The 14,158-nt window shown below is 40.3% G+C and overlaps 1 protein-coding gene across 2 annotated transcripts in view; it reads left to right on the plus strand.

Moving 5' to 3' along the window:
- The window catches only part of eml3 (EMAP like 3), a 60,693-nt gene that overhangs the window by 28,131 nt on the left and 18,404 nt on the right, over window positions 1–14,158 (plus strand). For both annotated transcript variants that reach the window (XM_017427045.3, XM_017427046.3), the window contains 6 exons: window positions 6,777–6,887; window positions 7,140–7,168; window positions 10,500–10,535; window positions 11,083–11,203; window positions 11,763–11,912; window positions 13,053–13,122. In XM_017427045.3, the coding sequence (XP_017282534.1) occupies window positions 6,777–6,887; window positions 7,140–7,168; window positions 10,500–10,535; window positions 11,083–11,203; window positions 11,763–11,912; window positions 13,053–13,122 (517 nt within the window). The remainder of the gene's footprint in view (window positions 1–6,776; window positions 6,888–7,139; window positions 7,169–10,499; window positions 10,536–11,082; window positions 11,204–11,762; window positions 11,913–13,052; window positions 13,123–14,158) is intronic.

Here is a 14,158-nt window from a genome sequence, read left to right on the forward strand (position 1 = left end):
GGGGGGGGTGTCAGGGTCCTCAAAGCGGGCGTAGAATTTGTTGAGGGCTTCAGGCAGGGAGGGGTCTTTGGGGCATTGTGCATCACTGGTTTTGTAGTCTGTGATGCATTTAATGCCCTTCCACATGCTCTGTGGATCCTGGGAGAAGAAATGTTTTGGGTTTTCGTCCACAGCTTCTCACAATAATCAGCTGGATTTTTGTCCCATTCCTCCTGACAGAACTGGTTTAACTGAGTCAGGTTTGTAGGCTGCTTTGCTCACACCCATACTTCACAGTTGGGATGGTGTTCTTAGACTTGCAAGCTTCTCCCTTCTTCCTCCAAATGTAATGATGGTCACCATGGTCAACAGTTGAGTTTTAGTTTCATCAGACCAGGACATGTTTCCAAACATTAAGCTCTTTGTCCCTGTGCTCATTTAAAACCTGTAATTTTATTATTTTATTATGTTGCTTTGGGAGTAATGACTTCTTCCTCACTGAGTTTCCTTTGAGCCCATGTTGGTTCAGGACTTGTGTCTTTGTGAATAATGACTCTCTGACCAGATTCATCAGCATCTATACAAGATCTTTGCTTTTGTTTTGGGGTTGATTCACACATTTTGCACCAAAACATGTTCATCTCAGGAACACAGAACTCATCTCCTTCCTGAGTGGTCTGATAGCAGGACTTGGCCATGGTGTTTATACTTGTGTATAATTCTTTGAACTGATGTATGTGACCCAAGTTATACGGTTTAAAGGCAAATTTCTTTATCAATATTTGGTCATTTAGCAACAAGAAATAATTCTGGGAATCCTAACTGACCTAAAACAGAAAAAGGTTTAGTCTGATTTAATGTCACACTGTGAGGGCAAAAAAATGGTTGTGTATCTTTTTATATAATGTATGTAAACATCTGGTTTCAACTGTATGTGTGTATACACTTAGACTGAATTGAGTTAGGGAGTTTGTGAGACAAAACAGATGCAACTTTTTAAAAACAGGAACGGTCTGGAGCAGAATCTCTCTCCAAACAGGCTACATCAAAGAAAAGGTTCGTAATTAAAACCTGCAGAAGGGTCATCTCAGTTACAGCTTCACTCACATATGATTAGACGATAAAGATGTGCAGACTTTACGCAGCAACAACTTGCACTTCAGTGTGGTTCAACTGGGTTTTGCAGAAATACTCAAACTCCTTTTTATAGACCAGTTCTACTTTAATCTTTGAATCACTGTAAACACGGTCACCCTCAAACAAATCGGTCTTGGTTGATTTTGTCTTCTCTACAAATTCTCTGAATTATTGTTTCTTTTTTTTTCCAACAGTTTGTAGAGGGCACATTGTGCTGGAGAACAGCTGCTTTTGTTTACTGGAGTTGGTTCTTGTACATGCATGACTTCTTTTGTCCCACTTGCATGTTGTGGCTTGGAAGGGTTTGTGCTGTGATGGATAACATGCTCTTCAAAACTTCAGTTGGAGGGGAAAAAATCCATCCTCTTTCAGTTGTTGGGTTTTAAATACCAGGACATAATGAAATGATTTGGCCTTTACCAGGTTTTAAAATTATTCAAATCGAACCTCAAGTGAACAAAAACACACAACAGATTCCACCGTGTGTGTCATTGTTTATTAAACAGAAAGAAAGCCAAAATGGAAAGGCTGTGTGTGGAAAAACGAAGTCCGCCCCATGATCGAGCAGCTTCTATAACCTTTATCAGCAATAACTGGAAGTAGTTGTTTTCTGTACGACGATCAGTCTCTAACATAATTTGGAGAAACATTGTTGAAGGCTGGACTCTGATTGGACCGTTGCAGCACCTTTTTTTTTTTTCTTTGTGAGCCGTTCTGTTGTAGATCAGCTGCTGTGTTTGGGATCATTGTTCTGTTTTATGACCCAGTTTGGTCCAACCTTCAGCTGTCAGACAGATGGTCTCACATTTGACTCCAGAATCCTTTGGTCCACAGAGGAGTTTATATTGACGCATACAAGGAGCCCAAACTATCAGCCCTCTGCCACCGTGCTTCACAGTTGCTATGAGGGTCTTTGTGCTAATATGCTGCTTTTTTTTTTTTTTTCAGACATGGTTCTTTGCATTATGGGGAAACATCTGTAGTTTGGTCTCATGTGTCCAAAGGACATTGTTTCAGAAGTCTTGTGTTTTGTTCAGATGAGACTTCACAAACCTAGGTGATGATTCTCACTGTAGAATGATGAACTCCAAATAGTTTGGAAATGACCTTTGACCCTTCCCAGTTTGATGGGCAGCAACATTTGCTTCTCTAAGATCATTGCTGATGTCTTTTCTTCATGTCGTTGTGTTAACACACACCTGTATTCTTCAGAACAGCAAACTGACAAAACTCCTGCTTTTCTAGAGGCGTCACATTGATGGTGATCAGTTAATCAATACATCTGATCAGCAGCTCCTGGCTGATATTGAACCCCTGAAACCCTGCGGAACCAGCAAAGGGTGGACTTCATTTTTCACACACAGCTTTTCTATTTTTGTTTAATAAACAAAGACTTGATTTGTTCACTTGACGTTAGACTTGAATGACTTTTGAACCTGGTAAAGATCAGATCAGTTTTATGTCCTGATACTTAAAACCTTACAATTGAAAGAGGGTGGACTTTCTTTTTTACCCTTACTGAAGTTGTCTTATGTCCCTTTATGGAAACCTGAACTATGTCTCTGTGCTCGTCCCGCTCAAGCTCAACATTCAACACATTATTTTGGTTTGATGAAGGAAGTAGCCGGGTGACATCATTGTAGATGCTATATTTCACACTTTCCTCATAGGTTAGATTAATCTAGTCATATTCCAAAGTGACCAACCTGCAAACGACATTATGTGAAATTTCTTTTAACATTTCACCTTTCTTTATTTCTTTATTATTTTACTTTAGCACAAGCTCAGACATGACTTTTTGTCATGTTGAAAAATGACAAAGTTGTAGCTGTTTTGGTCAAACCTTTAAAATAACGTTTTACCCAGTCACATGCTATATCGCAAGAAGTCACGCTCAGAGTATGTGTTGTGGATGACCCTCAGCTACTACTACACCTAAAATTTCGATCGGGCAAAAACATCATTGCGCCGCCGTTCGCTGTCCGCAGCCAGAGTGGTAAAGCAAATGGTTGAGAGGTGGGACAGAGTGCAGTGACAGAACAGATCTAACTGTACTCATGCCTCTATTTGCACAAACAGCCTCATGACTGTTTGAGAAGAGGGTTTGTGCCAGCTGAGTTTCACTTCCTACATCTAAGACCAGTGAAGCTGATGGCTGACAGACCTGTTCCGGTCTTGTCTGTGGTGCATCTAGTGCACCATCAGGAAATGGTGTGTGTTGCAAAAACCCTCATTGAAAAAAAAAAGAATTATGGTTTGAAGTGTTGTTCGGTTTTTGCCATCTCGGTTCACCAGTTCAGTGAAGCTCAACCCAGACAGTTTACGTATCTAATGACCACCAGGTACAACTGTTTTCTCTACTAGGGCCTTAGTTACTTTAAGTCCTCCACTTCTTTATGTGACAGGGCTTGTGTGCTCTTTACTTTTAGTTCATTGGAAAGCTGGAACAAGTTATTATTGTTTAACTAAAGCTAGTGTCTCACTGGGCTGCGACTGCTGACGACCAGTTTACAAACGGTGTTTGTAAGGGAGTCTCCAAAATATCTCAAAATGTTCCTCGTGTGAGTTCCCGAGGCTCGTGGTTTTGTTGCTTAAATTTTAAACCCGTTTAAAAAAAACCTTATGCAACCAATTTTCTCTCAAAATAATTACAGAGTTGTTTTGGGAGGCGTCTAAAACCCTTCTTAATTTACTTTCCTTAATTCTAGAGTAAGGGTGAGAATCTTTTGGCACCTTGAGCACTTTGAGTCGCCTTGTGCTGAAAAGTGCTATATAAATAAATGTACCTACCTACCTACCTTATGGTTAAATCTGAGTATGATTGAGAAGGCTGAGATGCGATTATAAAACAATTATTGATGCATTTTGATTTTTTTTTTTTAATTTGTTGTCTATGGATTATTTTACATAAATAAACACTGGTTTATACATTTTTTGCTTAACAAAAAGTGCACAATAACATGTCCAAAAAAACTATAAATGACAGGCTGTCATTTATAGTTTTAGCATTGATGCTAACTTAACATGGAAAATGCCAGAGGAAAGCTAACACGAATAGCATCGTGTTTATCACTGGAAATTCATATCCAATTTAAACATTTCAAAGTTATTACTCAAGACATTCATGTCATGATAACTTCAACTATCACTTACGGACATTTAATCTTTTCATTGAAGAAACAATAAAAACATGCAACATGTTTCAACTACAGGAAGTACATGGTCCACCACTTCCATAGAGCCTTTTGAACCTCTCCAGGTTTTACAAAGCACTTTAAAGAGTTTCTTATTTACCCAGACACCTAGACACTGCTTTCATTTATATATTTTAACGCACTATATACAGCATTTTTTATATTCTCACTTGTACACTGATAAATGTATGTGTGTAATTGGACCCCCAGTCCTCTGATCGGAGGGCAACCACACTCCCCACTGGGACAAGCTGCCCCTAAGATAAGTCTGTTGTGGTGGTTGTTATGAAAAAGGAGACGATGGTTAAAACTAAGCAACATTAATCCAGCAACTGCTGCTGACGCTCCATTAGAAGAACTCGTCTCTCGCTGTTTATATTTATTCTCCGTCCTTTTAACACAGTTTCTGTTCTGCCCCACACCGTCACAGCAGCATCCTCTGGTGACAAAGAGCAATTACAGCAACAAAACGGCACAAATACACTCACTGTGAAGCTGGAGAACACAACAAACTCAACTAGGACAAACGGCACCGCAGCAACTACTCTTCTGACTCTCCTAAAGTGGCAACATACAGATTAACAAAATAGTTTTTTGACATTTGAAAATCAGTTCAGATTCTTTCAGGTTTGCCATTTGATGCATCTAAAAATAGATCTTAACCCGCCACCATTGGTCTAGAGTGCTTGATGTGTATTTTGACACCTGCTCAGGTGCTTTTTTTCTGACAGGAAACATCTGAGGCTGCAGCCCGGAAAGTCCAAATCAAAAAAACACACCAATGCCCAACGATAAGTCTTTTAGAAACTGGTCCAAATCAGCTGGTCTTCATTTCCAAAGTTTACTCCAGTAGATTAAATCATAAGAGTAATAAAAGAGAGCATTGAAATAATGTCCAAACCATGCACACAACAATAGACTAGGATTTTCAATAACTGGCAGCTCAAAACAAGGCCACAGGAGTCGCTGGTTGCTTGTTTGCAAACAGAATTCATTGAGAGTACAACTGAAAATTTGCCTATTTTCTCACATTTTTGAGCTGCCAACTAGTCTCCAACAGTCACAGCTCAGTAAGATATTACCTAAAGCAGCAAGTTCTTATCACAAATCTGAAACAAGGTCCGAGTATCAACATTTATCAAAGTTCGCCTCTGATTCAGTCACGATAACAAGCATACCCTCTTTCAATTCTAAACTTTTATGCGTCAAGAAAATGTTTTCAAGGCCTTAAAAACAACCCCAGCTGACAACTGCACTTATTACTCCTTGCCCTTATTTATGACTAATTACACCAAAATACAGAAACAAAGTCCACGTTTACTGCTTTCATAAGGATTAGAGGAGTAGGAGCCGGGTGCTGTTGTTAAAATGTCCTTAGTTAACTGATCACCACCGTGTGGGAACGTCTCAACCTGCAGTGTGAAAGGTTGTTGCAGTGAAAAGCATTCAAGACGATTGGAAGATCTTCCCGGAGGGAGGAATGTTCCAGCAAGTTCACTCAGAAATCAGACTATGCAAATCTCAGAAGAAAATAGTAAGAGAAAAGAAGAAGCCTCTCCAGGCCTCAGGCTGTGTGGTAACTGACAGGACAGTTAGAAAACAGGTATGGCTTGTTTGAACGGGCTGCCAGGGGAAAGTCTCTTCTCTCTAAAAGGAACAGCTTCGGTTTGCAGCTGTTGCATCTGAACAAGCTGCAAGCGTTCCTCGAAGAAATGCATATCGCCCGCCGCCTCTCCTGCCACAGTTTCAGACTGAGATCATCCTATGATGAGAAATGATGGCTGTGTAGCCATTTTGGCCATACCTTTTAAAAATAGCATGATGTGCTATCTCACCAGAACTCTAGCAAGATGTGTTGGGTTTCTGAAGGTCAATTGGTTGTAGCGGCCATCTTGAATTGGATCGACTCCACTTGTTAGTCAGTGGTAGACATGCATTCAGTGATTATCCAGAGGTTCATGAGATATTTTGCAAACAGACAAATCGAGTTGACAGCAAAACTTTAAACAAATATTTAGCACAATCTTTTTGTGTTTAGAACTTCTTAGGGATCAGTCTCAACTCTAACCGCATCATATTTTAGATCAATATCTGTAAAATTGGCTGAATCACCATTTTTGTGTGTTTTTTAAGGTCAGTTGGCTGTGGTTGCCTTCTTGAATGAGGTTGACTCCAGACGTTATTCAGTTGTAGATGTACGTTCAGTGATCACGTTTTGCAGGTTTCACTAAAATTCGTCCAGTGGTTCATGAGATTATTGTCTGCCTTCACCTTTCGGTGGCGGGCAATAATAAAAACCTCACTCCCTCTGTCTCTCTTTCTCTTTTTAAACGCTTTCAATCTTCCTAATCATTCCTGGTCCTTTGCATGCATCAGCTGTGGGGTGATTCCCTCCATGTATGTGGACGTTAATGCGGCCCTTATGTGTCGAACTGTACGCTGACTTTTGTTTTTGCTGCACTCCAGAGTTCGTCGAAACAGCGAGAAACTGGCGAACCCGGAGAAGCAGAGGAAGCGTCTGGACAAGAAGGCGGCCTCTTCGACCAACCTGCTGAGCCGCTCGCCCAGCCTGGAGAAGTGAGCGCACTGTCACACTCTGCTCTGTGTGTCCTCTGGCTGCTGCAGCCTCGCAGAGCTCAGCACGCCGACGGCTGCTGGAACACTCTCTGCCCTCGTGAATCTTAGCAGCATTCCATTCTTGTGAAGGCATCCTCACAGACACACACACCATCTGATTGTGAAATCAGGGAGTGATGGATGAAAGCTACTGTTGTGCATGAAGTAGGTTTTTTCACATCTTGATCACATGTCTGTCTTCTGTCCCCACAGTCGGGCAAAGGAGCTGATTGCAAATGCAGGTAACGTGTTTTTTTTGCTGATAGTGCTTTTATGTACTTTGTCTTTCAAGCACGTTTCAGAAATAACTTTTTTTTTTTTTACCTGATTAAATATTAAATAATAAATAAAAAAATATGTTTCAAATGTAAAATTGAAGAGGGATTTTTAAAAAATTCACCATTTAGCTCATAAAAGCTGGGCGCCTTTGTTTGTCCTCAATAAACTGTAATTATTTGAAGGAGTAAGTTTGCTTTCAACTATGGTATTCAATTTTTGTTGACATTTATTGAACAAAGTCATACAATTTGAACTGTAAAAATAAGACCACCGTAGGGGCAAGGGGCAAGGATATGGGGTTTAATACAATATTTAATTAATCAACGAAGAAGGTGGACATGGTGGCAGGATTAAGGAGCTCCTCAAAGTGTTCTTTGACCCGGACTGGGAATACTGTTGAACGGTGGTTCAACAGTATTCCCAGTGCGGGTCAGCAGTTCCCCACCCAAACCAGGCTCAGCTTGGGACAGGACCTGATTTTTTTCTTTCCCTGAGGTGCAAATGGTAACGTCCTTTAACCATCCAAAAGTCCTTTTAACCTGCTCTCTTCAAATTCCTTCCATGCCAGAGTTTTTGCTTCATTAACCACAGAAGCCACAGTCCTTCTGGCCACCCTGTCAGCTTCTTCAGGAGTCTTTTGACTAAAGGCCTCTATCTTTAACTTGATGGCCTTCATCACCGCTGGTGTCCACCAAAAGGCCCTTCAGTTGCTGCAGTGCAACAGACTCCAATGACTTTCTAGTCACAGCTCCTGGAAGAAGCGTTTACAATAAAGGCCCTAAAACATGATCGATTCGGATTCCATGTCCCCGTCCTCCTCAAGGGTGTGTGAAAAAGTTTCCCAGACGTGTGACTTAAAGGTCTGTTTCAGCTGCTAAAGGCTGCATGTTTGAGCCCAACCAGGGCCTTTTGATTGACAGATAACTTTATAAACAGTCCAGTTCTTTTTTTCTCTTCTCTTTATGAATGTCTTCAAGACTCAAAATGACATGGGAGGGTTTGAACTAGTGATGATCAGAATCACATGTTTTAGTGTTTGGTTTTGTTTGTTGGAAAGGCCTGAACTCAACTCGACTACATTTCTGTATTTGTGGCAGAGCAGCCTCAAAGTAGTTCACACACGCAGTCATATGAACAAAACGAGTGGATTTCCTAACCAACTATGCTTGTGGTTGACATTGGTTTCAGTCAGGTTATGATTAGCCCCTTTCAGGCCCCATTTCTCAGGGGCCTCGCGGGTCCCAGGCCCATCCTTTGAAGACCAAAGCCTGGCATTCCTTGAAAGAATGCATATTGCCCAAATTTTAGTTCAATGTCTATAAAACTGACCGACTTATAGTCATTAATGCGTTTGCTCAGGTTTATTAGCTTTTGCTATCTATAGCGGATTTCCTTTCAGACAGGAAATCCGTGGTAGATGTACATACAGTGATTCATCTTTTGCAAGTTTCATTAAATATGTCCAGTGGTTCTTGAGATATTTTGTTAACGGACACACAGACACAGGCAAAACTATAATGACCTACATTTTGCCATGGGTGGTAGGGCAGTAATTTTTATGAGATCAACAGGTTAGCCATCATTAGTTAAAATGTGCCATTTAATAGTACTTCTTTTCTTTTATCAGAATCTGACTGCGGCACCAGAGTAGTGCCATTTGTCTCATTTTACACAATAAATTAACTTATGTACCAAAAAAAAGAACTAAAATGGGTTTGAAAGTTGGAAAAGTTTTGTGAGTGAGTGAGTGAGTGTCTTCCTGGCTCTGTCCCTGTATTTGGGAGTTGTGTGTCGGGGCTGCGTGGAGACAGATCCTCTGTGGTGAGCTGAGCTGCCTCACCACACCAACACACCATGACAGATTGATGGATGGCCAGCTCTGCGGCGCAGCGCGCCAAGAGACATTTTTCAAGTTCCCATTGGAGTTCATTTGGATCTCTTTCATTAAAAAGAATTAGATTAGCTTTAGTTTTTGATCCTTTGCAGTGAATGACAAGAAGAAGAAAAAAAAATTTATGGCCTTTGGCTTCAGCAAACCGACGCAGAGCTTTTTCTTTATCATTCATTCACTCTCACCATAGTTAGTTATTGCCTGCCACTGAAGGCGAAGGGGCGATACTGTTTTTGCCCGTGTCTGCATGTGTGTGAGTGTGTGTGTTCATTTGTCTATAGCTTTAGCAAAATATCTCATGAGCCGCTGGATAGATTTTAGTGAAACTCTCAGAAACTAATCACAGGATGCACATCTACAACTGAATAACTTGTTCAGTCACCCCAATTCAAGATGGCCACCACAGCTAATCAACATTAGTTTACACAAAAATGACTATAATTTAGCCAAATTTACAGATATTGAGTTAAAACTTTGCGATAGTAGATAAAAATTAATTCTCAACCCTTTCTTTGAGCGCTAGGCATCTTATAAGACCTTGCAATGTTGCATGAAGTTGCACTAAAATGTAATTTTTAAGCTTTGACCGAAAAACAGCTATAGCTTTGTGCCTTTTTAACATAAGATGATCTTAGTCTAGAACTCTGACATGTAAAGCTGTGGGCAATATGCATTCCTTCAAGTGGCTGTGGATCAGTGATTAGAGTAGTCGTCTTCCAATGAGAAAGTTGGAGGTTTGATTCCTACCAGGAGTCACATGTTGAAGTGTCCCTGGGCAAGACGCTGAACCCCTCATTGCCTCTAATGTGCCCCATCGGTGTATGAATGGAGTTTAAAGCACTGATTAGTCTCCATCGTAGAGCTTCAGTGCTGTATAAATGTGTGTAGATGGGTAAATGAGGGCACAGATTGTGTTGTAAAGTGCTTTGAGTGGCCTGGTTGGCTAAAGAGGAACTATAGAAGTACAGTCTAATTACCATTCAAGGAAGGCTAGGCTTTTCATTCATTACAGGTAAAAAAATATCTCACTAGCTGTTAACTATTTGCAAGAATATCTCAAAACGTTTGCAGTGGTTCCTGGTTTCCTGGCTTTAATTGCGTGCAGTCTTGTCCCTTTAGCTTTTAACGTGTTCGAGCAATTTGTGCAGCAAATTTTCTCTCAAATTAGTCATCATCGCAGGCATGTCAAACCCTTTGTTGTGGACATTTCCAACCCATCTCAAGAGCACTACAGCTGTTTTTTTACTCCTGAATTACTTCATGGAGGTTTGTCAATAAATTATTGAATTTTTCTTCAGGGATAAGCAAAGTATTTATGGATGAATCAATCAAACGTGTTTGTGGGCTCAGGCGATGCATGTGTTTATTTGTCTGGCTAACTTTGCACTTTCGTCTGCACACAGGATCCCCTGGCTCAAGAAGAGGAACGTACAGTCAAGGTAGATGTCAGATTAAGCTGTTCACCAGCTTTAAATCATCTTAAGCAAGTTTCATTCTGTCCCATTCTGTCTTCTGCTGGTGTTTGTTTTGTTTTGCTGACCAATATAATCATACTGACTGAGTGTATTGGACGATGTACACATCTTCCTTTCTGTTGGTGCTTTTTCTGTTCAGTCGTGACTCATGGAACGATCCAAAGTCCCAGGGTTAACCTGATCCAAACTCCTTTTAGCTGCTGCAAAGCATTTAATGTGAAAGTCCTGAACACAGGATGTCGAATTTCACTTAGAACAGTTATAGAAGCATAGATCTGATTGTGATGCAAGAGAATCTGAAAGTTTAGGGCGACTGTTAGAAAACTTGTTTATTAATAACAACTGCTCTTTTGTCTCCATTTGAAAACTACTTAAAATATGCCTCAAATTACTAAAACCTCTAGAAGAAATGAAACATTACTGTCCTAAGTTTTATATGTTCTACAGTACCGTACGTTTTGTTGAAACACATCTCTTAGTTCTCCCCATTATCGTTGTGCTTATGTTTCAGGACAGTCAATCAAAATGTTCATCAGGGGCCGACCCATAACCATGTACATCCCCTCCAACATCCAGAACTATGAGGACCTGAAGATGGAGGAGCCCTCAGAGAGGCTGAAGCTGGACTGGGTGTATCCTTTAGCCATGTGTTCATGTTTAGATTTTACTGTGGAGTGGTGTTCCATTCAGACCCTGCTTGTTCCACGGTGTTGATGGAGTCAAATTAATCAGTGTGTGTAGGGAAGAAATACTTATCTATTACAGGGCCTTGAAAAAGTCTTCACGCCGCTTGGAACTTTTCCACATTTTGACACGTTACAACCTCAAACTTTAACGTTTTTTACTGGGATTTTATGTGGCAGACCACCACAAAGTAGTGCATGATTATGATACATAAGGAAAATGATTCATGATTAGTTAGGTTTTTTTTAACAGATAAAACTCTAAAAAGTGTGAAGACTTTCTCCAGGACGGTGTCATTATTCTGTAGCTGTGAGAACAAGCTTAGAAGGCTAGTTAATTTAATTAAAATTAAAATTTAAGCAAAAGCTCAGCTCAGTTCAGCTCAGTTTAAGCATACTCAGTGACTTTTCCCTTCTGAATGTGTGTGTGTGTGTGTGTGTGTGTGTGTGTGTGTGTAATGTACCAGTGAAACAGCTCAATGATGCCACCTTGACCCTGTCATGCTAGCTATGGTTACCGGGGTCGAGACTGCCGGGCAAATTTATACCTCCTCCCATCTGGCGAGGCGGTGTATTTCATCGCCTGTGTCATCGTGCTTTATCACATCAACAACCGCACGCAGCGCCACTATCGCAAACACACAGACTGCGTCCGCTGGTCAGTAGGGCAGAACGATCAGCTATATTCACATTTTTTGATCAACTTTCATGTTGTAATTTATTGTCAAGTCTGGAAACAGCAGGAAAGGGTTCAGGTGCCTTTGTAAAGAAAAAAATATGTTCAGCAATATACAAAGTTTAATTCATGGTGGGGTGGATATTTTCCAATAATGTCCTAAAAGAATTTCAGCATTTTTTTGTTTCTAAAAATCTTTAGCTTTACATGCAGACTCAGATTCACTGAGGTTGTGCATCGTCTCGTTTTAGCTCAATTTTTAGTTCATCATTTAGATCTGCGCCAGTGTGGAGAGAGATTCTGTTCGGTTGGCAGTAAAGTCCGAAACTCAAAACTTACTTTGCTAGAGCTTTAAGAGTTATGTAAATGGTGTGTCCACAAGATGTGCTCGATGAATCAGGATCTCAGTGTTCTCCAAAAAGATGGATGAAGCTAGATCATGTTTTAGGTCTTTAATCTAAATCTATCCATCAAATTCAGCCCATGCTCAGACTGTGCAATGCTCAGAGAAATTGAAAAAATCCCCAAGAGCTCCATGTCAGACTCTACAGGCCTCATTAAAAAAAGGTAGATTTAGAAAAAGAAATGGAAAAAAAATGTAGTCATTTTGGTCAATAACACATATTAGATAATTACAAATCTCACATTAAATAAACTTCATTGTGAATAAATCTCTGCTTGATCTGGAAATTTGCAACAGTTTGCAAAGGATAATAACCCACTGGGCTGCAACTAATCTGCAAATGGCATTCAAAGGGATCTCCAACATGCCTCGAAATCTTTGCAGTGAGGGTTCTCAATTTCCTCTGAATTCAGTGAAGCTGCAGTGAAAATTCACCTATTTTCTCACAATTTTCAGTTGCTAACTAATCCCTAACAGTTACATCACAGTGAGAGATGCTGCCCTAAAGCATTAACCAAGGTGGAAAAATGTTAAATGTTCTATTTACCGTAAACCTTCCGTCCCTAAAACTTTGGCATAAAAATGTATAAAAGGATTACAGATTCAGGTTGAAGTAAATATAAACTGTGTCGAATGAAAATCATGTTTATCCATGCCCTGCATTCCTGTTTGAGCCCTTTGGGTAACTTTAAACCTTGTGTTTTTGTGTTATTTTTCAGTCTCACCCTTCATCCTGACAAAGTGCGAGTGGCATCTGGCCAGACGGCAGGCATGGATAAAGACGGGAAGGTGACTGCTTATTTAATACTAAAAATAAAAATACATATATTGCAAGAAAAAGAAAGGTTACACTGAAAACACTCTTTATTGGCATTGTAAATCATTGCATAAAAAAAATAAATGAAAACTGAAATTATGAACCTTCTAGGTACTGGATCCAGAACCACTCTAGATATGAAAATATTGAAACAACACTCTTTCAACCTCTGAATTACATCATATACTATATATACTATATATATACTGTGGCTTAGAAGTGTGTATGCCCCCCATGTACCAGGATGTATTTCTGTCAGCAGCTGAAGATGCCTCTAATAGCAGATAATGCCCAGGGGCACTATAAAGAAAACGTACGCACCCAAACATCCAGATGTATAAAACTGTGCATTGGCATGCATCCAAGCATCTTTCCTTTTCTGATCAACAAGGAATGGAGTCAACAAGATTGACATGCCTGCATTTAAATATGCAAATAGATGCAAATATGTTCTCCACTTGTGTGATCAAAAATCATGTCAGCACGCAGGGGAAAGAGGAACTTTATGAAATGTAAGTTAGAGATGCTCCTAAATGAGATAATGGGTCATAAAAACATGGTGTTTGACACGCAGTCCTCTGGCATTAGTGCTGAGTGTAAGAGGAGTGACTGTGTGTGTTCAGCTGCTGTGGTCAGAGCAGCGGACACCCACTGAAGTTACAGAAAAATGGTCAGACATAAAGGTGGAGGTGAAGCGGGGGATGTCTTCCTCTAATGTTATACAGCACTTACATGGATTACACAGTGTGTGTTTCTCCTGTAGGAGCAGGGATTACACAGCCTCAGAAGTGTGCGGGAGGCTAAGGCATTTCCAACTTTAGCTCGTGTTCTCACTAAAACCAGGAAGATAGAGCACATAACAGCAGTTTTAAAGTCCCTACACTGGCTCCCTGTAGCTCAAAGAATAGACTTTAAAATACTGTTGTTAGTTTATAAATCACTGAACGGTTTAGCACCACAATACATTAAAGATCTGTTATCGCTGTACCAACCGTCTAGACCCCTCAG

This window comes from Kryptolebias marmoratus, linkage group LG7 (assembly GCF_001649575.2).
Source record: "Kryptolebias marmoratus isolate JLee-2015 linkage group LG7, ASM164957v2, whole genome shotgun sequence".
Taxonomy (NCBI): Eukaryota; Metazoa; Chordata; class Actinopteri; order Cyprinodontiformes; family Rivulidae; genus Kryptolebias; species Kryptolebias marmoratus.